The 26,568-nt window shown below is 51.2% G+C and overlaps 1 protein-coding gene across 9 annotated transcripts in view; it reads right to left on the bottom strand.

The window, feature by feature from the left end:
* Positions 1-26,568, bottom strand: part of EEFSEC (eukaryotic elongation factor, selenocysteine-tRNA specific) — a 242,584-nt gene that overhangs the window by 87,967 nt on the left and 128,049 nt on the right. Inside the window, exon 5 of one of the 9 annotated variants that reach the window (XM_089305614.1) lies at positions 12,716-13,297. The exons of the other annotated variants lie outside the window; for them this stretch is intronic. Coding sequence (XP_089161740.1) covers positions 13,082-13,297 — 216 coding nt within the window. The 3' untranslated portion in view covers positions 12,716-13,081. Of the gene's footprint in view, positions 1-12,715; positions 13,298-26,568 lie in introns of those variants that run through there. 9 annotated transcript variants of the gene reach the window in all.

Raw genomic sequence — 26,568 nt, 5'->3', positions numbered from 1 at the left:
TCTGCACTCGCATTGCTAGCAGGGATGCGCTCATACGAGTCCATCAGGACATGAAATAAGATGTTTATGCAGCATCAACTCTAACTTAAAAAAGGCCACAATCCATCAGCAGCTCTTGAGTTAAAGAATACAGCACAGCTACATAACAGGGAGTCAGGAACCAGCTGATGTGATGACGCATGCTGATCAACAGCTCTCCAATTATACTGCCTAAAAAAGCCATCAGGGGTTTCCTCTGAGTATTATGTTAGAGGATTTTCCATATATACACCATCTTATATGTACAAACATGCTAGCATTGTGCTTCTCACACAATTCAGAACACGGCTCTATGTGGTTAGAAGGAAAGAGGATGGGGTGGAAGAGACTTTCTCACTTTTAAGTTCCTAACTTTGCTGCGTGAATTTTCTAATAATGTACATGATTTAGTGCTATAACTCACCCATTGGGGCCAGTGCTGTGGCAGAGTGGGCTAAAGCTCTGGCCTGCAGTACCAGCTCCCATATGGGTGCCTGTTCGAATCCTGGCTGCTCCACTTCCGATCCAGCTCTCTGCTATGGCCTGGGAAAGCAGTGGAAGATGGCCCAAGTCCTTGGGCCCCTGCACCCGTGTGGGAGACTTGGAAGAAACTCCTGGCTCCTGGCTTCAGATCAGCTCAGCTCTGGCTGTTGTGGCTAACTGGGGAGTGAACCAGCAGATGGAAGACTTTCTCTCTCTCTCTCTCCCCCTCTCCTTTCTGTGTGTGACTCTGACTTTCAAATACATAAATATTTTAAAAAAATTTTAAATGTTTTTGATATAATGTGGTGGAATGAGAAGGCCATGCCAAGATAGCTGCTGGCAATGGAAACTGCCTAGCAACAGGCTGTGATTGGATGGCTTCGGAAACCACATGACAATGGAGCCTGACTGGCAACAGGCTGTGATTGGATGGCTTCGGAAACCACATGACAACGGAGCCTGACTGGCAACAGGCTGTGATTGGATGGCTTCGGAAACCACATGACAACGGAGCCTGACTGGCAACAGGCTGTGATTGGATGGCTTTGGAAACTGCCTGGCAACAGGCTGTGATTGGTTAGGGCATAGACTGCCCCTTGACCGGATTGGCTGCCTTGGCTATTTAAGCTACTGTACCAACTGAAATAAACGAGTCTGCAGGCTGCTCGCCTCTGGCCTGCTTTCATCCAACTCCCGGGGTCTGTGTGGTGACTCCGCGCCTCTTGCCCCCACCACCATGCTCCTCCTCTCAGAACAAATCCACAGCAACAATATTTTGCTTATAAGCCCAACATTTTTTCAAAAACTAGTTATTTTAGGGTATACATGTTTCCCACGGAACCTAGGCTGGAAATCAGGGCACTGATTTTAGTCAGTCTGCCTGCGGGGTCTACCATCCCTCTGATCAGAATCCCCAGGCATGGGGCCATGACCCAGGGCCCCTCTACCCGCCTTCAGGAATACGGCCACAGCTTTTGTCCTGCTCTGAATCCAGGCATGCAGGTACAGCTGAGTGCACACTAAGCTGTAGGTGATAATAAGAATTCTTATTAAATTTTTAAAAAACCGTCTTTCTGTCACAAAGGGAGCAGGGCCCTATCACCCTGCCTGTTACCTTCCTGCCCTCCTCTGCCCCTCCCCCCACCTTTGCACCAGGATGATAAATGTCATGCCAAGAAAGTTATCATTATAAGCAATCCAGTAGGAAGTAGAGGAAAAATGATTTAATTTTGACAACTAAATGAGCTTTGACAAATGACTTAACTAACGCTCTAACCAACTTGCCCTGATAATAATCAGGCAGTTTTTCTACTTCGATGAGAAAAATTCATCTTTGCTCTTTTCCATGAATATGAGCAACCACCCAGGTCCCTATGGACGCTGACCACACAGTCTGCGGGCATCACCCCATGGGCCTCCTGCCCCCAGCCCTGGCCTTTCTCCCAGGGGCCACTGTGGTCTTTTTGCTCACCCCCTCCTCATTAAACAACTGAACAACTCTAAGTCCCTTTGGGTACTAGTGCCTCCTCCTGCCCAGTCCCCACTTCACGGAGCCCTTTTCCCCTCTGTGGAGAAGGCTAGGATGTCACTGCCTTGAGGGACCTGTAGGGATGCAGAGCGGGGAGAGGGGCCTGAAGAGCGCACAGGCCCAGTGTGGGAGAGCATGGTGGAGGGAGGCTCTGAGAGCAGGGTCATCAGGCAAGAGGCCCAACAGCTACCTCTCTCCAGCCCCACCTTCCAAAGGCCAGGGCCAGGACTTGGATTCCCATGCCTTGCAAGAGTGACGGCCCGCCCAATCCTTCACCTCACATCTCAGTTATGCACGGACCCTGTGTCTCACCTATGTGCTGAGCCCAAGGTCTAGGAGAAGCTCTCAGCCTAGGCGGGATCAGACTCTCGGGAAGTGAAAGGAGCTCCAATCCCTCTCCAGGCAGAGGGGAGACAAGGGACAGGTGTGCACACCTGAGGACTGGTGCATGCACAGGTGCATCTGGGAGCCAGGGCGCGTGACAGAGAGACGTGAGCTGGGGACTGCCCAGCTCACACCCTTTCCCCTGGTTAGCAGTCCCCCAGGCTTCCCTGGCTGCTTTAACTAGGGAAAGTCTCTGGACACCACACTTGCCACATCCCACAGCCTGGGCCGCAGGGTGGTAAGCGAGCACGCTGCCACCCGTGATGAAAGAACCTTGCTCTTCTCTATCCATGAAGTCAGTCTGAAGGAACCAAGTACATGAGTTTACACTGATACATATTTAACCATAACAATCAAGTACAAAACCCTGAAATCAGCTTAAATATCTAACAGGAGAAAACAATTTATAGTGCCTGTAATAAGTAAAGGGGAAAAAAGCCCAGGTACAGAGCAATAAGTATAGTCCTACTTGCTTTTTAAGAATTATATATCTATTTATGTTTATATATGCATAGGACATTCCTGGAAGAGCAAAATTTCAAATCATCAAGCTTCTTAGAAAAAGGTACCGAGAGGGGCTTTTTACTTTTCATATGGTATTAGGATTATGTTTTCAGTGCACACAGCCTGTACATGTGTATGTGTTTTTGCTTTTCTAAAAGTTTTCATTTACTTATTTATTTGAGAGGCAGAGAGAGAGACAGGCAGACAGAACTCCCACCCACCATCCATTGGTCCTCCTCCAAGATACCCACAATGGCTAGGGCTAGGGCCAACAGGAACTCAGTCCAGGTGTCCCTTACTGTGTGACTGGGACCCAACCACTGGAGCCACCACCTGCTGCTGCCCAGGGTCTATAGATGCAGGCGGCGGGAATCTAGAGCCAGCACACCAGCACAGATACTACAATATGGGATGTGGGCATCAAGTGGCATCTCAACAGCTACACCAGCTGAATCAGTGGAACCAAAACCTTAGTGTTCATTTATTACAGAAATGGCAACAGGAAACTAACATGACTGCCATGAACAACATAGAAACAGGAGCCAGCATTGTGGCACAGTGGGTTAAGCCGCTGCTTGCAACACTAGCTCCCATACCAGAGCGCCAGTTTGCGTCCTGGCTATTTTGCTTCTGATGCAGCTTCCTGCTGAAGTACCTGGGGAGGCAGGTGAAAATGGCCCAAGCACTTGGGCCCTTGCTATCCAAGTGGGAGGCCTGGATGGAGTTTCTGGCTCCTGGCTTCAGCCTGGTCCAGATCTGGCTGTTAAAGTCATCTGGGGAGTACATGAGTAGACGGAAAATACTTTTTTTTTCTCTCTGGCTGTATCTTTCAAATACTAAAAACATATATAGATAGATACATACATAGTATCTATACATGTATTTCATCTCATTGCTGTTTTACCACCATGACAGCCTATCATGATTCAGGGCTGAGATAAAAAGCCAGATTCCTGCATATGGTGCTGGAGTCACTAGCAGACAGACAGAAGCTAAGCTGGGGGCATATTTGAGGACAAGGAGAAAGGCAGCTGGGAAGCAGCCAGAACAGCTACCCTGGTCTCCAGCACACCTGAACTTAGAGACAACTTGGTGTTTCCAAGCTGGGGGTCTACGCTGCCAGGGCACTGAGCATCACGTGGGGAAGGGGACCCCCACCGGGCAGACATGCTGGGAGAAGGGACAGGCCCACAGTCCCAGCCCCCATCAGGAGCGCAGATCACATCTGAAAAGTGCAATAAGGAGGTTCTCCACTTTCACCTTTTCTGATGTAATCCTCACAGTAGCTCTAGGAAAGAAGGGGAAAAGGACAAAGGTTTATCAAGCATGTGGTTATCTCTGGGAATTCCACAGGCGTTACTTATAATCCCCATCTTAGGAATGAGGGAAGCAGAGCTCACAGGGCCCGGCACACAGAGAGTCGGTTGCTGGGCCCAGAACTGCATCCAGGCTGTGCTCCTGGCTTCTGCTGCCCTTCTCCAGGCCAGCCTGGGGGTGGCAGGGGGTGGTGATGATGGTGATCACAGACATCAGAAGCTGTCTTTGCAGGCTCTCAACCAATAGCTCCTGAGCACATACTACATGACTCAGACTGGCATGAAGGAGCAAGAGGAGCCAATTCAGGCACACGCACCCACCTGTCCCAAGGGTAAAAGTGATCTTAGGAAGTCTGTGTGAGCACACCCCTGCACGAGGCATACGTGATGCACCCTCCCTGGTTGTTCAGTGCCTACTGACCCAGCCCGTAAGCATCTGCAAAGGGGAAAGAAAACAGTAGTGTTGGCAGGAGCTTTTAGGACTACAGTTTCCAGTGAAATTGAGACAGCTACTTGATCTGAACCCAAATCTGCAGAATGGGGGGAGTAGCTTCACAGAGTTTGTTAGCAAGCACCTAAATTTACAACATGCAAGAGTCACAGGGAACAAGGCTCACAACCTGAGCCTAGAACTCCAGGGCGAAAGACTAATAGCCTCACAGGGCTCCTCCTAGGAGGCCATCAGAAGACGAAGGATGAGGCAGGAAGCTGCACAGAGTGATGGCAAAGGCCAGTGACCTTGGGAGTCTGCAGAAGGGTGGGCCCTCTGGTTCTGCAACAAGACATGGCCCTCATGGCCACTCTCAGGCCCAGCTCCCTAACAGGAGCTACTTTCCTGCCCACGGTGTCTCTGAGAAGGGACAGCCTAGAAGGCCTTTTACTCTCTCTTCCCACGAAGGGAACCAGAACAGTGAGGTTCAGGAGCTCAATCCAGAAGCAGGGGCACTGGTAGAGCCAGTTCTCCAGAAAGTCGGCAGACTTGACAGTACTTGAGAGAAGGAAGGCTCCTGTCCCGAGTAACTGCTTGATGCTAGGTTTCCAAAGCGTTGTCTCAGGGAACCAGCACGCCCGTCCCCCATCAGGGACCAGGGTCTTCACTGGTGCTCCTCTCCTTGTCTCCTGGTCATCCCTCATTCTTGTGTGCTGCTCCTTGACTGGTATATGCCTCTGGTCTCCCAGGAGCACAGAGGCCAGTGCCGTGCTGCTAACTCACCTGTGGGCTGCCACCACCTTCTTATTTACTCTTTTTATTTACTTATTTTTTTATTTACTTATCTTTTCTTTATTTGAAAGTCAGAGTTACACAGAAAGAGGAGAGGCAGAGAGAGAGAGAGAGAGAGAGGTCTTCCATCCGCTGGTCCACTCCCCAGATGGCCGCAACAGCTGGAGCTGTGCCGATCCAAAGCCAGGAGCCAGGAGCTTCTTCCGGGCCTCCCACGCAGATACAGGGGCCCAAGGACTTAGGCCATCTTCTATTGCTTTCCCATGCCTTAGCAGAGAGCTGGATCTGAAGAGGAGCAGCTGGGACTAGAACAAGCACCCATATGGGATGCCAGCGCTTCAGGCCAGGGCTTTAACTCACTGTGCTACAGTGCTGGCCCCCTTATTTACTCTTTATTTTTATTTATTTATTTTTTATTTATTTTTTGACAGGCAGAGTTAGACAGTGAGAGAAAGGTCAGGTCCTCCTTTTTCCGTTGGTTCACCCCCCAAGTGGCCGCTACGGCCGGCGTGTTGCAGCCAGCGCACTGCGCTGATCCAAAGCCAGGAGCCAGGTACTTCCTCCTGGTCTCCCATGTGGGTGCAGGGCCCAAGCACTTGGGCCATCCTCCACTGCACTCCTGGGCCACAGCAGAGAGATGGACTGGAAGAGGGGCAACCAGGACAGAATCTGGCGCCCCGACCTGGACTAGAACCCTAGAACCCGGGGTGCCGGCACTGCAGGTGGAGGATTAACATATTGAGCCACAGCGCCAGGCCTTCCCTTATTTACTCTTAACAGACAGGAATGCAGCTGCTTTCTAAACCCCTGGGTCTCTGGAGGCCCTCCCCTGTGTAATGCAGGGGAACCCTATTCAGCTTTGGTGACGATTAGCACTGGAGAGGTTCTAATTCCCCTACCCCACTCCAAGGTCACAGCCATTTAACTAACACCGGGGGACTCTCCCATACACACTGACAGAGTGCTACCTGTATGCCAGGCCTGCAGCAGCAGAAACAACTCCAGCCCTTTTTCTCAGGCCCACTTAGGGGGCATGAAGTGCCATGGAGAATCACAGCCAGGTAGCAATGGTTGTCAGATGCCAGAGGAGTGTGGGTTGGAGGGAGCAATAAGGTCAAATAAGGGGGTGGGTCTGGGGCTGCTGGCTGAGGGCCTGCATGGAGGCACAGGCCCCAGAGGCCAGGTGTGGCTGGGAAAGCAGATAGGTGCTTTGCTCTGCAAGTGTCCACAGGTCTGCAAGGCTGCACTTTGTGGACAGGGAGAGGAGACAAGGAGGGTCAGTGGACAGGCAGGATGGGGGTGTGTCAGAGTGCACATGGTGGAACTGGCTGCACGGGACAGTCAATTCAGGCTCCTTCCTCCCCTGCCTCCAACCCGCCTTCCTCCATGCTGTCCTGCAGGGTAGATTCTGAGATCCTAGGTAGATGACATTCTCCAGGGGTGGAGGCTTGCGGGGAGAGGGTAGGCCCAGCATATTACACCCCAGTGTGACCTGCTAGGCCCGGACTCCAAGTGATGACAGCTCAGGTTCTGCCAGGGCTCTCCCACCAAAGGCAGCGAGCAGGCTCAGCCCTAGGTGCCAGGATCAACATCATCTCTTGCTTGCTCTTTCCTCTTCGTCAGCTAAAGGGGTGATTTCTGGACACGGTAGTGGGGTGCTCTGGCAGGGGAAAGGCCAAGCTCCTGCAGGGAAGGCACTCCTCTGGCTGCTACTCCCACTCGCCACCTGCTGTGGGGACTCTAGGCAGAAGGATGGCTGAGCTGAGACCTTGCTGGGTTCCCACACGCTACTGAGATCCTCACTTAAGTGGGAGCAGGATCTGGGGACAAGCTTCCACTTGACCATGGTTCCCGCCACATGCAGAGCATCTGGCTCTCCAGCTGACTGCTGGGTCAGCTGCACGGATTCTGCCAGGAAGCAGGCATGGGACCATGAGACTTCTCCCAAGCCTGGGTCCCTCTCCATGTTTTTTTTTAAAGGAGTAGCAACTGTTGGAAGACAATGTTATGCAGTTTGGAACTGTTTATTTTGTAAACAAACCAATGGCAATAAATTATGCTGAACTTTTAATAAGACACACATCATATTAGGCCTGTATTTTTGCCAGAAACAAACAAAAGAAGGTAGGGGAAGTAGAGAGAGAAAAATGCCTTGAAGTAAAGATCACAAAAGGGGTTTCCTGTTATGAGATACGGATGCAATTCCTTGACCAAAAACAGACTGATCAAAATGCCAAATCAGAAATTAGGAAAACTACAAACACGTGGCAGATTTGAGCTTGCTTTCTTTGCTGCCTAGACCTCAGGAGGCAGCTGGGGTCCACCCCATGGCTGGCCATCACCAATGGCAGCACGGATGGGGATGGCACTGCCACCAGCGCTGGGTAGAGAGCATCCAGGGGTGCCGCGACTCTGCTGGTGCCGTCTGGATGGGCACCTCTGTGTCACTGGCATCTGGATAACCAGAGAGCCCCAGCTGAGCACACTCACACACTGGACAAACAATATGCACAGCAAAGCCAGCCAAATGCCCTGTGCTGGTCTGGCTGGCACAGACACTGCCATTCTCCTGGGCATGCTGGGGACAGCACTTTCAGAGACTGTGGGGTACACACAAGGGGCTGATTCTTCATCGAAAATGGCAACATGGGGCTGACATTGTGGTGTAGCGGGTTAAGCCACTGCCTGCAAGGCTGGCATCAGATATGGGTCCAGTAAGCGTCCTGGCCGCTCCACTGCTGCGCTGGCTCTCTGCTAATGTGCCTGGGAAAGCAGCAGAAGATGCCCAAGTGCTTGGGCCCCTGCCATCCACATCAGAGACCAGGATGCAGCTCCTGGCTTTGGCCTGGCCCAGTCCTGACTGTTGTGGCCACTGGAGAGTGAACCAGTAGATGGTTCGTCTCTCCCTCTCTAACTCTATCTTTCAAATAAATATAAAATCAATCTTTTTAAAAAATGAGAACACATATTGAAGGGATCTCATGCTTCTGTTTCTGTTTTATAAAAATTATGATTCAACCAACAAGGCCAAATATCTCAGAGCAGTCTTTGCTATGCCATTCTTTTGGGGCTTTGCACATGTTGTTCCCTGTGATGGGATCACCCTTCTTTCAGCTTTCTCAATGACAAACTGCTTTTGGGCTTTGAACGTGGTATGTATCCACCTTGTTCCTGTTGTGGGGTGCCACTCCACTCCACCTACTCACAGCCGCAGCTGCTCAAGTCCTTACTTCTCTCTCCCACAGATGCTGAGCTCTGATGGCAGAGCCAGTGTCTGACTTAGCTCTAGGTCCCTGCCATTCAGTCCAGGGGAACTCAGCATGACTGCTGAAGAGTTAATGTCATTTCTAGAGGCCCAACAATGGATATTTTAAGAAACTGGCTTAATTCACTTTTCCCCTCTGAGATTCCCTTCCCGGAACAAAGGTCCAGGAAGATGCAGGTGCTCCTGTGTGCACTTCAAATGTCAGCCCCTGCAAGGGACAGAAAACTCCATTCCCAGCGATCACAGGTGTGGGAGGGACAGAAGGTCCTCTTGCCTGGCCCTGGGGGCCCCACAGGAAGGAGGACTGTCAGGTGTCTGGGCTGAGGCTCTCATCCACGCCACCCCTGTGAGAGTGACAGCACACCGATCCACAGAAGCCCTGGCTCTGGACTGCCACCATCTGTGGACCCTAGCAGTTAAGGGCACAGCCTCCTCACCACCAGCAGAGCAAGTGCCCCAGACTCCCACCCAGATGGGAGAAGCAGCTACTTCTAGATTCTCTGCATACTACAACTATTAAAAAAAGGCACTTGCATGTTTCTCTAAGGGAAGGTACTCCCATCACCATTTTTGAAAAATTAATGAGGATCAGACAGGCGAAGCCACCTGCCCAAGCAGCACGGGTGGTTTTCTAAGCTCACTGTGTGCTCTTACGCCCCAGTTGTTAAGGCGACCCTGTAGCAGAGGGAGCAAATGCAGGTGTCCAGAAGCAGATGGACACAGACCCAGAGGAGGAATTTGCAGGAAGCATCTCCAGTCTGAACTGGTTCTCTATGGACCCACAGCTCCTCTCACCTAAGCCACCAAGACCTGCGAGCTCCTGAGGACCTCATTTTCAGAGTCATCCCACTGATCTGTACTTTGGCCAAAATCCACAGGCTGGACCATGAAACAATTATCAACAAACTTCAGAGGACTGAAAGCACAAAAAGTATATTTTCCGACCACAGCAGAATGAAAGTATAAATCAACAACAAAAAGTTGGGCCGGCGCCGTGGCTAAACAGCCTAATTCTCCGCCTGCGGCGCCGGCACACCGGGTTCTAGTCCCAGTGGGGCGCCGGATTCTGTCCCGGTTGCCCCTCTTCCAGGCCAGCTATCTGCTGTGGCCAGGGAGTGCAGTGGAGGATGGCCCAAGTGCTTGGGCCCTGTACCTCATGGGAGACCAGGAGAAGCACCTGGCTCCTGGCTTCGGATCAGCGCGGTGCGCAAGCACGCCGGTCGTGGCGGCCATTGGAGGGTGAACCAACGGCAAAGGAAGACCTTTCTCTCTGTCTCTGTCTCTCACTGTCCACTGTGCCTGTCAAAAAAATAATTAACTAGAAAATCCTCAAATGATTATAAGTGAAGCAACACATTTATAAATGGGCCAAAGAAGGAACTATAATAAAATTTTTGAAATAGTTTAATTTGATTAAAGAAAAAAATACAACACATCAAGGGGATGAAGCCAAAGCAGTAGACAGAAAGGAGAGTCAATGGACAATAGAAAAATACCAAAAAGCCCAAAACTGGTTATTTGGAAAGATAAATAAAGCTGATAAACACCTAATAAGACTAATTGAAAAAGTGAATATACCATTTACCAGTATTAGAAAATAGTGACATCACTACAGATTTTTTTACAAAAATAAAAAGAGTACAGTATGATTAATTTTATGCCACAAAATAGGTAAAATAGACTAATTCCTTATACAAACACAACAAAACAGATAGAAGCCAGAATCTGAATAAACACACACAGACACACACACAAATGTAATTAAATTCATCATTAAATGCTTCCTCATTAAGGAAACTACAGGCTCTCACAGACTCACTGGTGAATTACTAGAAACTTGTAAACAAGAAACTATATCAACCTTACAGAATTATTCCAGAGAAGAAAAAAGAGAAGACACTTCCCAACTCTTTGTAAGGCCACAGCGATGGGGATGCTAAAACATGGCACAGACGTCCTAAGAAAGGGCAACTGGAGAGCAATCGGCCTGCTGAATGCAGACACGAAACACTAACTCAGCATTAACTAACACAACCCAGCAACATATAACAGGGCAATATTTCCCAGCCAAAACAAGGATCAACCCTAGAAATGCAAGGGAGGTCTGACATTCAAAAATAAATGAAACTCACCATATGACAGAATAAAGGGGATAAAATATACGATCATTTCAATAGAGACAAAACTCAACACCCATTTATGACAAAAAAAAAAAAGCACTTCAGCAAAGCAGAAATATAAAGGAACTTCCTCAACCTGAAAAAGAATAAGCATGAAAAACCCACAACTAACATAATATTCAATGATGAAAAGGTAAACGCGTTCCTTCTCACGTAAGGGATACAGCAAAGGTATCTGTTCCTACCACTTCTGTTGGATGCTATAATGGAGTTCCTAGCAAGCAAATTAAAGCAAGAGGAAAAAGGCAAAAAGGGTCGAAAGAGTTTTTCTTTCCAAATGACATGAATGTTTAAAGAAAATGTAAAGTTCCACAAAATCACAACTAGATCTAGTAAGTAGTTTTAGCCAGGTTGCAGGATGCGTTTCTGAGTCCATATTGTGCTGCTGTAACAGAATACCTCAGACTGGGTAAGGAATAGAAATGTATTGACTTCAAGTTCTCCAGGCCGGGAAGTTCAATATGAAGATGCCAGCATCCAGTACTCTTGCTGTACTGTAACAGGGCAGGAAGAAAAAGAGACAGAGAGTGGGAGAAAGAGAGACTGTGCAAGAGGGGGGTGAAGCCAATCCTCGATAAGAATTTATTCCCACAGCAGCTTCATTTATTCATTCATGAGGGTAGAGTTGTCATGATCTAACCAACTCTTCGTTTCTAAAAATTTTTTATTTATTTAAAGTCAGAACTGGGTTGGGGGGGGGGGAGGGGATCTTCTATCTGCTGGTTAATTCCTCAAATGGCTGCAACAACCAGGGCTGGGCCAGTCCAAAGCCAGGAGGCAGGAGCTTCATCTGGGTCTCCCACATGGGTATAGGGGCCCAACACTTGGTCCATCTTTTGCTGCTTTCTCAGGTGCATTAGCAGGGAAAGAAGGAGATCAGAAGTGGAGCAGCTAGGACTCAAACCAGCACTGCAGATGGCAACTTAACTTTCTATGCCACAGCACCAGTCCTCTAAACACCTCTTACAGGTCCTACCTCTTCCTACAGTTCTAATGGCAACTAAATATAAACATTTGTGTGATGGGACAAATATTCAAACCAGACCAAAACAAAATTAAAATAGATAATTGTATTCTATACACACTAGCAACAAATAACTAGAAAATATTTCCAATAATATCAAACAATAAAATGCTTTTAAATGTAATTGGTGATGTACTCAAAATCACAAAACTATACTTAGAACTACAAAAACTACTGAAAGAAACTAAAAATCTAAATCATTGGAAAGATACACCATGCTCATGGATTGCAATACTCAACACTGGTTAGATATCAATTATCCCCAAAATGTTCTACAAATTCCACACAACGCCAATCAAATCTGAACACCTTTTTGAGGAAAGAAGTTGATTTCAAAATTCCAACACCATTTTAAGAAAAGAAGTTAAGTTGATTGGGAAATTTTTATGTATGCCAAGACAATAGAAGAGCCAAAATAACATCTAAAAAAAGTGAACAAAGTAGACTCATTACTTCGTTTCCAAATTTCCTATACAGCAACAGTAATCAACACAGCATGTGATTAGAATAAAAGTAGACAGAGTCTAGAAATAAACTTTCACATATTCAGTCACTTGAGTTTTTTCTTAGAAAGATACTAGGGCAATTCAAAGGGGAAGGGAAAAATCTTTTCAATAAAAGGTGCTGAAACAATTGCAAAAATAAATAAAAAGCATTCAATCCTTTCTTAACAGTATAAAAAATTTAGTTTGGTACAAGACACAGATCTAGACATAAAGGCTAAAGTTTAGTTTCCAGAAGACACAGGAGAAAATCTTAACAACCCCGGGGTAAACAAAGGCAAAGAGTTCTTTTCTTTTTTTTTTTTTAATTTGACAGGTAGAATTATAGACAGTGAATAGACAGTGAGAGAGAGAGAGCAGAGAGAGAGAAAGGTCTTCCATTGGTTCACCCCTCAAATGGCTGCTACGGCCAGCGCGCTGCACCGATCCGAAGCCAGGAGCCAGGTGCTTCCTCCCGGTCTCCCACGCGGGTGCAGGGCCCAAGCACTTGGGCCATCCTCCACTGCCTTCCCAGACCACACCAGAGAGCTGGACTGGAAGAGGAGCAACCAGGACAGAATCCAGCGCCCCGACCGGGACTAGAACCCGGGGTGCCGGCGCCGCAGGTGGAGGATTAGGCAAGTGAGCTGCGGTGCCAGTCTCTCTCTCTCTCTCTTAAAGATTTATTTTATTTATTTGAGACAGAGTTACAGAGAGTGAGGTAGAGATGGAGAGAGGTCTTCCATCTGCTGGTTCACTCCCCAAATGGCTGTGACGGTTGTAGCCGAGCTGATCCGAAGCCAGGAACTTCTTCCAGGTCTCCCACATGGGTGCAGGTACCCAAGCACTTGGGCCATCCTCCGAGGCTTTCCCAAGTGCATTAGCAGGGAGCTGGATTGGAAGTAGAGCAGCTGTGACTCAATCAGGCACCCATATGGGATTGCTCGTGCTGCAGCAATCCACAGTGCTGGCCCCTGAAAGATCTTTCTCTCTGAGTCTCTCCCTCTTTCTTTTTCAAATATATAAATACTTTTTTTAAACATTAAAAACATACATTTAAAAGACACCATAAAGAAAATGAAAAGGCAAACTGCAGGCTGGGAGAAATAATCTCAACAAATATTACCTGACAAAGGACTTGTGCCCTAGTTATTCTTACAAATCAGTAATAAGACAATGACCCAAAATAAAAATGTGTAAAAGAACTGAGCCATCATTTCAAAACACAGGTCACTGCAGGGCAAGCAGCACATTAAAAGGTGGGCCTCCTGCTCCCACCCTGCCACACGGCAGCGCCCGCAGGGGAGAGAGCTTGCAGCTCTGCGCAGAGGAGGCCGCTGGAGGAGAAGGCTGTGGGGTGCGGCCAGGAGTTGAGCAAAGGTCTCAAAGGCGGCCCAGCTTGTTACAACAGCCTCGGGCCTGGCTTACAAAATGGGGCATTTCACTAGAAACCAGCCTTCCAGGTGGTCCCTCACAAGGGCTCGCTCTGGCTGCGCCAGCTCTGGGGTCTGCGGCACCTCGGGCCTCCCTCACCCACACAGTGCATGGCGGAGCCATTCTTGCTCTGGGCTGCTTCCTTCCATCTGCTCCACCAGATCCAGGGCTTCCGAGTCTGTGGTCCAGCCCCACAGCCTGCACCTCGGAAGGCAGCCTCCAGGTCTCTTCGAGCTGGTTCTGGGCGTGGGGGAACATCTGAATTTAGAATTGCCTTGGGGATGGCATGTAGGCTGCTGGGAGAAGTTCTGTGGAGCTGAGAGAAAATGGCTGCACTGCTGCCCTGGGAGTGAGAGGTGGGACAGGAACCGAGGAGCGTCTGTCTCACACTGGTGAAGATACCGGCTGGATCCCGTGCTGCTGCCCAGTGCCAATGCTGACCAAGGACAGTCTCTCCTCCGAGCCTTAGGTCACTGTCCCTGAGGGCCACACAACCAGGCACAAATGAATCCAGAAGGAGATGCACATGTATTCAAGTGTGTTTCCTTGGAGAGAAAGCAACATCATCAGCTCTGGACAGCGCAGAGGCTATTGGCATTCAAGCTGCCCTTGTCCAGGAGTGCTGCCTAAACTGCACCAAAGCGGCACAATAGTTCTACCTGGAGATTTCCTGGTGGTGATGAAACACGCTCACCGGAGCAGCAGGAAGCACGGCTTCCACTCCACCCCGAAGGCCCCAGCAGATCACCAGGTCCCAGGGGCCACAGTGGCTATGAAGCCCCAGGACTAGAGTGCAACCCTACACAGAGGTCTCAGAGCTGAGTCACGTCAATGACAACCCCACCCACAGCCCCCTGTTCAGGAAAGGCAGGTACACAGTCTTGCTCTGGCACCTGTGATGTGCACGTGAATTTACATGTGGAATAGGAGATCCTGATCCAAGTTCCCATTTGGTACCTCTATGACCTTGAGCAAAACAAATGATTCATCAGAGTCTTAATTTTTCTTTGGAGCATTTGCCAAACCCACTTCTGCAGGATCCTGTTAAAGTGTTCTGAAACCAGAAATCAGTCACTCAAAACAAGTGAAAGCAGCACCTGTACCATACGTTACTCTGTAAGACAAGACACAGAGAATTTTTTTTTTTTTTTTTGACAGGCAGAGTGGACAGTGAGAGAGAGAGACAGAGAGAAAGGTCTTCCTTTTTGCCGTTGGTTCACCCTCCAATGGCCTCCGCGGCTGGCGCACCGCGCTGATCCGATGGCAGGAGCCAGGTACTTATCCTGATCTCCCATGGGGTGCAGGGCCCAAGCACTTGGGCCATCCTCCACTGCACTCCCTGGCCACAGCAGAGAGCTGGCCTGGAAGAGGGGCAACCGGGACAGAATCCGGCGCCCCGACCAGGAGTAGAACCTGGTGTGCCGGCGCCGCAGGCAGAGGATTAGCCTATTGAGCCACGGCGCCGGCCTAAGACACAGAGAATTTAAGAACAGATTGGACAGCTGGTGCTGTGGCATAGCGGGTAAGGCCTGCGGGAGTGGGGTCGGGGTGGAGGGACCTAAAGCAGGAGACAACATGTATTATGGTATCATTCATATGAGGTAAAACAGGCTAGGTGTGTAAGCACGTAGACAGCCTGATGTGCACGGACCACTGCTGGAGAGAAACCAGCAATGGTACTAGGGTGGGAAGCACACTTTATATCCTTCCTATCATTTGGATTGCTTCTCCTATCATGAAAATGCATTATCTATTTTTTTACCAGTTAAAAATTAAAGTCACAGTTACATGCTGTAGTGGCTGTGACCCAGGAGGAAACTTTTTCTCACTGCCTTTGATGCCGCGAACCCATGGCTTTCCCAGAGAGCAGTCTTCCAGCCGAAGCCCAGGGGAGCAGGCCTCCGGGGTTTTCTCACACTACAGCTCAGCATTCTTCCTCTTGTTGTCCAGGGCTAGCCCTGCTTTCCCAGTTAGTAATCCCAGGACTGGGGTGCGTTAAGCCATTGCTTAGGGTACCCACATCCCATATCAGAGTACCTGGGATCAAGAGCTCCTCCACTTCTGATCCAGCTTCCTGCTAGTGCACCTGAGAGGCAGGAGTACTTGGGTCCCTGCCACCCGTGTGGGAGACAGAAAAGGAGTTCTTGGCTCTGGGCTTCAGCCTGGCTCAGCCCCAGCTGTTTTGGGCATTTGGGGAATGAATCGGTAGATGCAAGATATCTCTCTCTCTCTCTCTCTCTCTCTCCCTCCCTCCCTCCCCCCCTTTCTGTTTTTCAAATAATTAAGTAGAACTTAATTTTTTTTTTTAATTCCAGTGCATGTTGAGAGCTTGCACCAAGGCTGGTAGGAAGAGAGGTGTAGCTGATAAGTAACTTCTACCCCGCCCTAGACTCCTCATCTGATTAGTGCAATTCATTACACTAGGACCCTGCTTCCCAGATTCCATTTCTGATCTTCCTCTCTCATCTGTGCACTGTCCCAGGCACCCTTCCCCAGAAGCACAGGCTGAACAAGTCCACCTGCCCCCGTGAGTGGCATCAGTCTGAGCCCGTCTCCTCCTCAGTCTGCTGGCAGAAGGGTCACCGATTCACGCTCCAAGGCCAAGGGGGACATAAAATCATTTATTTTGCCAGATGAGCTCTCTGGGTTCACTTTTCCAAATGTCTGAATGGCAATGTTACTGATCCCAGAGACTAGGGGCTCTGGGACCTGCAGGCAGCCACAGTCAGCAACAGTCCCTGAGGGCAATGTTAGCAACCCTCTAACAGTTGTTAAGTAAATGGTTGGTGGTGACAGGAGCCAAGCTTCTCACTACTGGAGGGGAGGTCCCAGACAAGTGAGGAGGGAAGACTAGAATGAGCCCTGTGGCATCGGGTTACAGTCAGACATCAGTATGAACCATGTTCAGCTTGATATACATGCAGATGAGGAGACTTAACTGTATCTGCAGTTATACATGCACCTATGGGTTACTGTATGTGTGTACATTTCCTAGCTCCATCTGCTAACAAGGCCTGGAAATAATGACGCCAGCCATAAGGGGCATCCGCAGTGCCCCTCTCTTGGTTTCTGTCACCATTCTTCAGTAAAAGGAACCAGGCTCCTTGGAGAAATGGCTGATTCCAGATCTGGTGTGGGGGAAAATACAAGCTGAGCCTGGAGCTCCTTGTGCCAGAAAGTCAGGAAGTGCTCACAAACACAAGGATGTGCAGGAGCCAACGCTGTGGCATAGCGTGTGTAAAGCTGCTGCTTGCAACGCCAGCATCCCATATGGGCACCAGTGTGAGTCCCAGCTGCTTCATTTCTGATCCAGCTCCCTGTTAATGTGCTGGGAAAGCAGCGGAAGATGGTGCAAGTCCTCGGACCCCTGCACCCATGTAGGAGACTTGGATGAAGCTCCTGCCCTCAGCCTGGCTCCGTCCTTGCCACTTGTGGCACTTGGGGAGTAGACTAGCAGATGGAAGATCTCTCTCTGTCTCTCCCTCTCTCTTTGTAACTCTTTAAAGTAAATAAACAAATCTTAAAACACACACACACACACACACACACACACACACACACAAGGATGGGCAATGTCAAGGCACACAGGAAGTGGCCTGAGAACAGTGATGTGAGGCTGGAACCATCTGAGTGGCAAAGTAATGCAGTATTGGATTATAAACCAAGTATAAAACACATGGCCATGGTCCACACTAATAAAAATATATGACTGCATTCATAAATGAGGAATCTCTCATGGGGAAGAATTCAAATAATTTACATAGAAGCTCCTCCCTCAAGGAAATGGGGCTTAACCCCCCCCCCACCCCAAGCTCTACCTGCAAAGGGATTCAGGGTCCAGCAGACACGGAACAGATGACAGTGTGTGTGCAGGAGCCACAAACAGAACAGCCAAAACGCCCTGGGAATGCCCACCAAGAAAGAAATGGACAAATGAATCCCAGATGGGGCACAGAATGGAGCACCACACAGCAGTGAAAACCCAGAGACTAAGTCTGCACACCGCAGCAACGATGCCCTGTCACAGCGCTGAGCTGGGGAGCACTGAGCTTGGAGGGGCACACGCTCAGACAGCGAGTGCTGCCACTCACACACAGCACTGAACATATTAAACAACGTGCTATGTATTTATGACCACAAACACATGTGGCAGAAGTATTTATATCACATTCCAGATCAAAAAAAATGTAACTAGCAGAGCAAAGCCATGAGTTCACAGATACTATCAAGTTCTATTCCTAAAGAAATCTAAAACTCTTGGGGAGAATACTAGTGAAAAGCCTCCTACGAAGTACACAACAGCACAGGTAACGCATGGAAGTGCTGCCCAGACTCGGGCCCAGCCAGGAAAGGCCGGCACCAAATGCATGCCAGCCCCTCCAGCGCCGTGGGAGCTGGCCCCGAGGCCCACGGGCGCAGGGTGAGAGATGCATGCTGGAAAAGCTGGATCAGTGGCCCCAGTAGAAGTGCAAGGAAGGAATTCATGACCAAAATTGGGCCACGGGAAAGAGCGGATAAGCAAGGGGGTGAGGAGAGGGCATCCCCAGTGCAGCTGACCTTGCAGGCTGCAACGGAGGATGAGGACACAGCACGGTTGGCGATGAGGAGGAGGAGCATGGCAGCATTCGGACCTGTTCTCCTCCCTGTCCTCTGGCCTCTCTGGCCAACCCTCTTTCACAGGCATGTCCTCCTCTGCCCAGCCATCCTGTGCCGTCTTGACTCTTCAACCCTGCAGCTGGGGTGTAGGGCCCCCATGTCAGTGACCGAGTGCTGAGACGACTGGCTATGGATATGCCGGAGCAGTGGCCTCTCCATCCACACCTAAGGCCCTGCGACACAGCCACTACCACACCATGGTCCTCCTGTGCCTGTCATCATCTCATCACCAGCACCATTCCCCTCCAACCTCCCCCAGGTCCATATGCCACAAAGCCTAGGCATCTCTCCAGTCCAACTGCCTCTTCCCTCCCAACTTTACCCCAGACCAAACCATCATCAGCCCTTCGCCTGGACCCAGCCAGCTGCCCACACCCAGGTGAGCCCCCTCCAACCAGGCCTGCACTTAGCCAGGGACCCAGACTCCCTACCCTCTTCCCAACTGAACTTCGTTGGTCTCTTGCTGTCAGGCAGGAGGCAAGTGGGGAGGGGCTTCCCTCTTCACCAGAAAACCCTACCAGAACCCCAGAGCCCCAAAGCCCACGTGGGCCCTCTACTCACATCCTGGCCTCTTGCATACCTCGGGACGGGGTTCAATGGCCTGCACAGTACCAGGACGCCACCGACTGGGGGGCCACCAAGCCCTCCAAGGCAGTCTGCATGGAGCCCTGAATGGAGGAGCACACAGATCACACGTTTCCACAGCTCTACCCCCATCAACACGAGCTTAGTCATCAAGACGAGATGAAATCCTATGCAGCATCCTAGGAAGAACTGCGGCGTTTGAGGAAATGGGGGAGTACAAAATACATTTTAGAAAGATGCCCAAACTCAGATAAAACAGGGTGACTTTTGTGCTTCACAGTTGGCTTCCTGATCACATAACCTCTCCTTGCTGGAGAGGAAAGACGTCCAGGAGGTGGGGGTGCAGCGTCACTGGCTGCAAGGGGCAGCCCTCCGAGGCCATGTTGATGTGATCGCTGGAGCTGCAGAAGTCAGTGTGGGGGGAGCTGGCACCCGGCCCCTGCTCTCCAGGGGCAAGTGTGGCTGTAGGACATTTATACATGCTTTTCAGTAGGGCTGAAATCTTAGTGATAAGCATTGTTTTCAAAATCTGATAAAAATGTTTAAATGTGAGTGTCCCTTTTCCATTTGGGGTGGGGGAGCAGGTGAAGTGTCCCTCAAGTCTCCCAGTGCAAGCAGCTTTCTTTATTGGTCCATGACTGGAAATGGAATAGGGGTTCCTCTTATAGGTGCGCATCACATGATTGTGCAAGGTCACACAGATGTCACCAGGCACAAGGGAGCCCAGTGCTGCCAAGGTGCAGACTGCCATGTGATCCAGCACAGCCCACGCATGCCAGTGGGCCAGGCCTCTGAGGTGGCACCGGACTCCTGGGGGAGACGGTGCCGGACGTGCCCCGGCCGACTGCGCCCAGCACAAGACTGCATCCTAGCGCTTCGGCAGCATCACTGGGCAGGAGGAGCTGAACGGAAGCCCAGAGAAGGCTGGTCTCGAGCTGCCTGGGGTTGCCTGGGGTGCGGCCACACAGGAGGAAGTCAAGTCATGGACAGCACTGAGTCCGACAGCCTCCAGTCCCTGCTCGGAGCAGGCGTACCCTGACTTCTCAGTGACGGAAGCACAGAAATTCCCTTTTTGTTTATGCCCACCTGACTCAGTTTCTCGCACTCATCATCAGCACCAGGCAGTAAACACAGCATCCCTCTGGGCACAGAGCTCCCTGCCCAGTGAGACCTGGGCTGAATCTGCACCTCAAGCTTCCTGCTGGAAAGGCCACAGATAGAAAAGAGGCCAAGCCTTAGCTACCAGTTCCACGGTGGAACCAGCAAGAGTTAGCTCCAGGCAGGGCTCCTGAGCAGCTGCTTGCACAGCAGTCCTGGTGGAGAGAGGGGTTTTCAGAAGAAAGCCACTGCAGGTCTCCTGGCAGGGAGCACCAATCATGACCCCAGGAAAAGGCTACTCACTGAAAAGAGAGGCCCAGCTGTGTGGAGCCCAGCATTCCACTCCAAAGCCCTGGGCTGACTTCCGGCCAGCCCTGTTTACGTTCCCAAAGGCTGTCAGCCCCAGCCTAGCCCGGTGCTCAGAGGCGGCGGCCTAGGTACAAAAAAGGCGGGGAGCAGGGGCAGCCCAGACTTGCCAGGATGTCTCTCCTCAGACTGCAGGCCCTAGTGCCCCCTCACCTGAAATTCTGCCACCACCTAGAGGATAAAGAGTTCAAGATTCAAGTCCCCAGTGCAAGAGGGACTACCCCAAGCCTACGCCTAAGCCAAGCACATGCCAGGGCTCTGGCCGATTCTCCCACACATTCTGCGCGTGTGCGTGTGTGCGTGTGCCTTGGCGAGCAGCTCCAGTGCGTGTCAACATGTGGGTCTGCTTTCAATTGTGCTGGAACAATTCTACCTGATAAACAAAAACAGATCCAAAATAACCTTTGGCAAGCAGCATATTTTTAAAAGAAAGAGAAGGTCCGAATGCACTGGCAAGAGTAATGCTTAAGCAAACAAACTTGGTCAGGCCAAACATCCATGGTGCACATCAAAAAGGCCTCAAAGGGCTCGCTGTGAACCGCAGCCGGCAGCGGGAAGGACGCTGGAGCTCATGCACTCCGGGCCTGGAACGGATGGGCCACCCGCTTCCCGTCACTGGCCACTGGCGTTTCATGTGGGTCACGGGGTCAGACTACAACTTGGGTCCGGGAGGAGAGGGCAGTGGCACAGTGGGCACAGGCACAGCAGCCCAGGGCAGCCAGAGTCCCCAGGGCGCACGGAGCAGCCTCAGCTTCTCTTAGCAGCAGTCCATTCGGGGAACGTGTTTTGCGCAACAGTTAAGACACCGCTTGGGATGCCCACATCCCTTAGCAGAGTGCCTGGGCTCATGTCCTAGCTCCATTCCTGATCCAGCTTCCTGCTCATTTGCACCCTGGCAGACAGCAGATGATGGCTCAAGTATTTAGGTCTCTGCTACCTACATGGGAGACTGAGTTCTGACCCTGGGCTTCAACCTGACCCAACCCAACCTGCTGCAGGCATTTGGAGAATGAACCAGCATATAGGCAATCTCTCTGTATCTCTCCCTGCCTTTCAAATAAAATAAAATAAAGTCCATTCAGGCCTCAGGGTCAACATAGAATTGGGAACACAATCGCCTGCCTTGAATCCCATTGCCACTGTCGCTAGTCAATTAACTCACAGCTTCGCACCTACCCTGAATGACAAAACAGCTAAGGAATTGACTGCCAAAGTCATTGGCCCCATGGCCAGAAATAACACACAAGGCCAGTAGCCCACAGGGGACACCTACCTGCCTGGCCCAGTGGCTATGCACCTGTCCCGGGAGCACAGCTTTCCAGCCTCCGTGGAGCTCCAGAGCACAGGGCTCTGGGTCACTGACCAGAACAGGCTCCTGTCTGCCTTTCCCAGTCCACTTAGGAAGACACAGTCACACCCACTCCAACACCCCTGTCCATCACGGAATGTCCACAGAAGAACTCCCTAAGGGCTTCCTGCTCTGAGGTCCAAACTCCTTCCTGCCTGGCTGCCTGGGGTCAGAGCCTCTGAGAGGCCAGTCTCTTCACTTCTCATGTCCCCACTGGCGCCACTCCCAACATGTGTGGCCGGGTTTCTGGAACACAGTGTTACCTGGAGTGGGTGGGAGGTGCCTGTACCACACAGACTCCTCCACTCTCAAGGGCCCAAGTCTTGCTAAGACAGAGGGGAACCATGGGGGCTAACGGAACCCAGGGCCAGGCAGGGCAGGGTCTCTCCCAGGAGCCCTGAAGTGCTGGAGATGGAGGGGGCTTTGAGGAGACTACAAACCATCACACACTCACAGGAGAGGCCCAAGGCCAGGGTCAGTCACACAAGTGTTGGAGCCAGATCCATGTTTAAAACAAGTGACTTAACTTCGCTAGGCCTTGGTGTCTCCTCACCTGCTAAATGGGGTTGTGAGGAAGTGAGCAAGAACAGGGTATGGTGCTAGGGACGCCACGCTTCTGACGAACAGCGGCTTCCCACTGCCACCCCCATGCCAGACCCACCTGCCCAGGCAGAGGCAGCAATGTCAGCAAAGACAGAAGCCTCTATCCAAGGGACAAACATATTTGCTGATGCTAATGTGCAGGCAGCATGGGCAGTGGGGAACAGACCACCAAGCAGGGGAGCCCTCTGTGCTTCTCGGAGGAAGAGAGAGGAGGGAGACGGGAGAGGGCACAGAGAGAAAGGGCTGGAAGCTGGAGAGAAAGCAGTGGGAACTGCTGGAAGGAATGGAGGCAGCACCACAGGGGTTGGGGAAGGGGGAAAGCCCGTGTACACAGCCTCCTTCCCCAGACAGCGGCCCCCAGCATAGCCGGTAGGGACAGGAGGGACGGCCACGTTCATGTGGGCACAGTCAAGGGGTGGCGAGGAGCGGTGCTGAGGCCCACCCCCAGGGCAAGAAGGAGGTGGCCTGCATGTAGCGCCAGGCCCTCCATAGCCCAGGAGGCTTTCCAGGACCCATGCTGGGTGAGGGCACCCAGGAGGCGAGGGCATAGCACTGGGGACGAGAACAGAAGTCACTCTTTCTCTGGTTCTGTATGTTTTTTCTTTCGTAAGAGCCACACGAGAAACAAGTAAATATCAGCTCGTTATAGAAGATTTGACCATCAATTACATAGACTAAAACATGAAAGCTCCCTTTCAGGCCCCTAAATTCCACTGTCTCTTACTCCCCCAAGACGTAGCCACTGTTCAGACTGCTGTCTCGTTCCAGAACTTTTTGGACGCACTTACTCACAAAGAGATGTATGTAGGTACAGTTTTCCTATATAAGTGGGCCCAATTCACATTGTTGTTCTGAGACTTGCTTCTGTATCTATTGTATCTATTCTGGTTACTCAGAAAATGTTTCATAGGGTCTAGGAGCAAGACCGGAAAAGCGTTTGCCGGCATGGATCTGAGGCTGCCAGCAGCGCCTCCCCACACAGATCTGTGCTGCGTTTGTGATGAGTACGAGGGTGCAGTGTTTATCACAACAGCCCCTGCTGCTGGACCCTGGGCTTGCTGTCTCTGCTTGCACACAACAGGAACAACTCTGTGCTGACCAGCCCTGTGCACATGTCCTTGGGCTGTGCCCTCTGAGTAGGCAGGGGAAAAAGGACGTAGTAATCAGTCCCCAGGATGCAAGCAACGAGTAGGCTCTGCTGGGGAGCAGAGAGGAAGAGTGGGGAGCAATGCTGAACCTGAGTTCCGGCTCCCAGTGCCACCAAATCTTGGCTGCCCTCTCTCCAACGGCTGCCAGTAGCACGAGCAGCCGACCCATACATGCATAGGCCTGGGCAACACTCCTCCCACGGGCCGGGCCCAGGCAAGGCCGCAGTTTGGGAAGACACTTGCTCTAGGCCACTGGTTCTCCACCGGGATAATTCACCCCACAGACATGCAGAGTGCCTGGAGACAGTCTGGGTCAGTGCTACAGTGGGGAGTGGCAAGGGTGCTATCACGTCATCCTGCAGTGCCCAGGGCAGAGGCGCAGGGCCTAAACAGCAGTGTGCTGAGCTGGGGAGGCCCCGCTGGTGGCTCAGCAGCTGAAGGGTTAAATGGCTATACTGCCCAGGCCGCCTTCCTGCCCGGCGGCCCGCAAGGACTGCATTAAGCCCGGCCGGGAGATGGGCCGCTGCCGCCGCCCGCCCGCCGCCCGTATGGTTCGCATTAGCGGCGCTCTGCTTGGCACCGTTCCCTCTGGCGGCCTGCCTTCCCTCCCTGCCCCACCATTCTCCGCCCCAACTCAAAGAAAATACCAGGATCCACATATAAAACCAGCGCACTCCCCTCCTGTCTCTTACCCCAGTCTTGAATCAAACAAGCTCTTAAACTCCTGACCTTCCGCCCAGTCACCCCGGTTTGTTTCTCGGCTGCAGCAGCAGCAGCGGCGGCGGCAACGGCAGCAGTGGGGAGGCTGGGGGAGTGAGGTGCTGCCCTCTCCATTACCCGGAGGATCCGCAGCCAGGCACTGGCCCCCGGAAGGCCAGGACAGCTTCTCACAATGTCTCCAGAGACATCCTCCTCTCCCTGCTAAGATGCCAAAGCCTGAGCCACTCAGCCCCTCACCTCCCAGAACTAGGAAGACTCCCAAGCCAAGAACAAAGAGAGGGTATGGGGATTTCAGCATCAGAAGCATGGCCTTGATGGAACCGCTGAGCCTTGCTTTTTCACTTAGCTTCTCTAGCTAGAAGTCCCAACTGCTAAGGCTGGATCCGTCAACAGCCGCAAAGCAATGTCTCACCCCAAACGGCCCAGAGCTTCTGAGCCTTAAATCGGTTTACCTCTGAGATCTCTCCAAGTGGAGGTCCCTAACATTACCAATGTATTAAAAGCCAAGCCACTGGTGTAGCACTACAGTGTAGAAGGTTAAGCCACCACCTGCAGTGCTGGTATCCCATACAGGCACTGTTTTGAGTCCTGGCTGCTCCACTTCCAATCAAGCTTCCAGCTAACGTGCCTGGGAAAACAGCGGAAGACAGCCTAAGTCCTTGAGCCCCTGCGCCCATGTGGAAGACCTAAAAGCTCCTGGCTACTGGCTTCAGCCTGGCCCATCACTGGCTGTTCAGCTCTTTGGGGAGAGAACCAGCGGATGGAAAGCTCCATCTCTGTAACTATGCTTTCAAACAAATTAATCAATCTTAAAAAAAAAAAAAAAAAAAAAAAGGCCACACCATGCTCTGGTCCCCTCAGCCATGGCTGCACACTTGGCCTGTTACTCGAAAGATCTGGGGTCATCTGTGGCATGTCTCTCCCCTTCACCATCCTCCTGCACCCAGCCCATCACCAAGTCTTTCTCACTAAGTATCCCCAAAGCCTGCTGGATTGTCACCAGCTTGGTCCAAGCTGCCTCAGTCTGCCTGGACCACTGCACAACCTCCCCCAGGAGTTTCAAGGAAGGGATGAGCTCCCTTTGAATCTATTCCTCACACCACCTATCCCGCAAACACACAGATAAACCCACGTGGCACCCTGCAAAGCCATCTGCATTATTAGAACAGACTGAACCCCAACTGCCCAGAAGGCCTGGCATAGTCTGGGTCCTCCTTCTCCTACGGCACCTCTCACCCTAGCTCAATGTCTAGGCTCCAGACAAGGTGCCCGTCTTTCAGGTCTTCAGCCTCACTCAGCTACCTCCCACCACAGGGCCTCTGCACATGCCTCAAACACTCTGACCCGTGTCTCAGCTCATATTCTCCTAGGAAGTCCCTTTCCTCTCAGACCACAGAAGCCTGCTCCGACTGCAGCCTAGGTGGAGAAGCAGCAGGCCAGGCAGCAAGACACAAGGACATGGACTGAGGACCTGCCCTCATCAGAGCTCCCGTCTGATGTCCCAAGCACAGGAGGTGGCCGTGCTGCCGGGCGGGGCGCGGGGCTGCAGCTGGGTCCTACAGACAGCTCAGTGTCGTGTAAAAGCTGGCTCAGATTCTGAACTACCCTTGCCTAAAATCATCTCATTTAAATGCTTTTGAAAAGACCAACACCACCACCAAAACTCTGAATGGCTGGAATTTATTTTCAAACAAGGACATGTTATAATGAAGCATTTCAGCAAAACTTCAAACAAAAGCAGGCAAGTGTCTTTATTTTAATAAGGCATCTCACTTGCCTTTCCCCGTGATTATTACAAGCCAAAGCCTGTGAACAATTAAAGCAATGTTTATGGTATTTTTATTATTGTTTTATTTCTTAAAAGAAAGAATTATAAATATTCGGTTTAAGTGGTGTGTCGGTTTTACACACACTCAGGAAACACTCAGCTTTCCTTTAACAAGAAAAGCCGAAACAAAGAGGTCACGGCAGAGATCCAGAACCAAGCCAGAGCAGCGAGAGCTGGCACAGGCTGCAGGTGTGGCCCTGCCTCTCTTGGAGGTGCCAGGGGCTGGGCGACGTCCAGCCAGCGGCACTGCTTCCTTAAGGCAAGCGCAAATCACAGCCTGTGTTCAGTCCAAGCCGATGCCTGGTCTGGCTGAACATGCCCAGTTTGCCCCAGGCTTTCTCCCTCCAGATCTCTGAATAGTTGGATTTTTTTTTTC

The sequence above is a fragment of the Oryctolagus cuniculus genome, chromosome 10 (genome assembly GCF_051225735.1).
Source record: "Oryctolagus cuniculus isolate XC-2025 breed Fujian yellow rabbit chromosome 10, ASM5122573v1, whole genome shotgun sequence".
NCBI lineage: Eukaryota > Metazoa > Chordata > Mammalia > Lagomorpha > Leporidae > Oryctolagus > Oryctolagus cuniculus.
The sequence above is the reverse complement of the archived record's forward strand: the minus strand, read 5'-3'. Positions and strand labels throughout refer to the sequence as shown.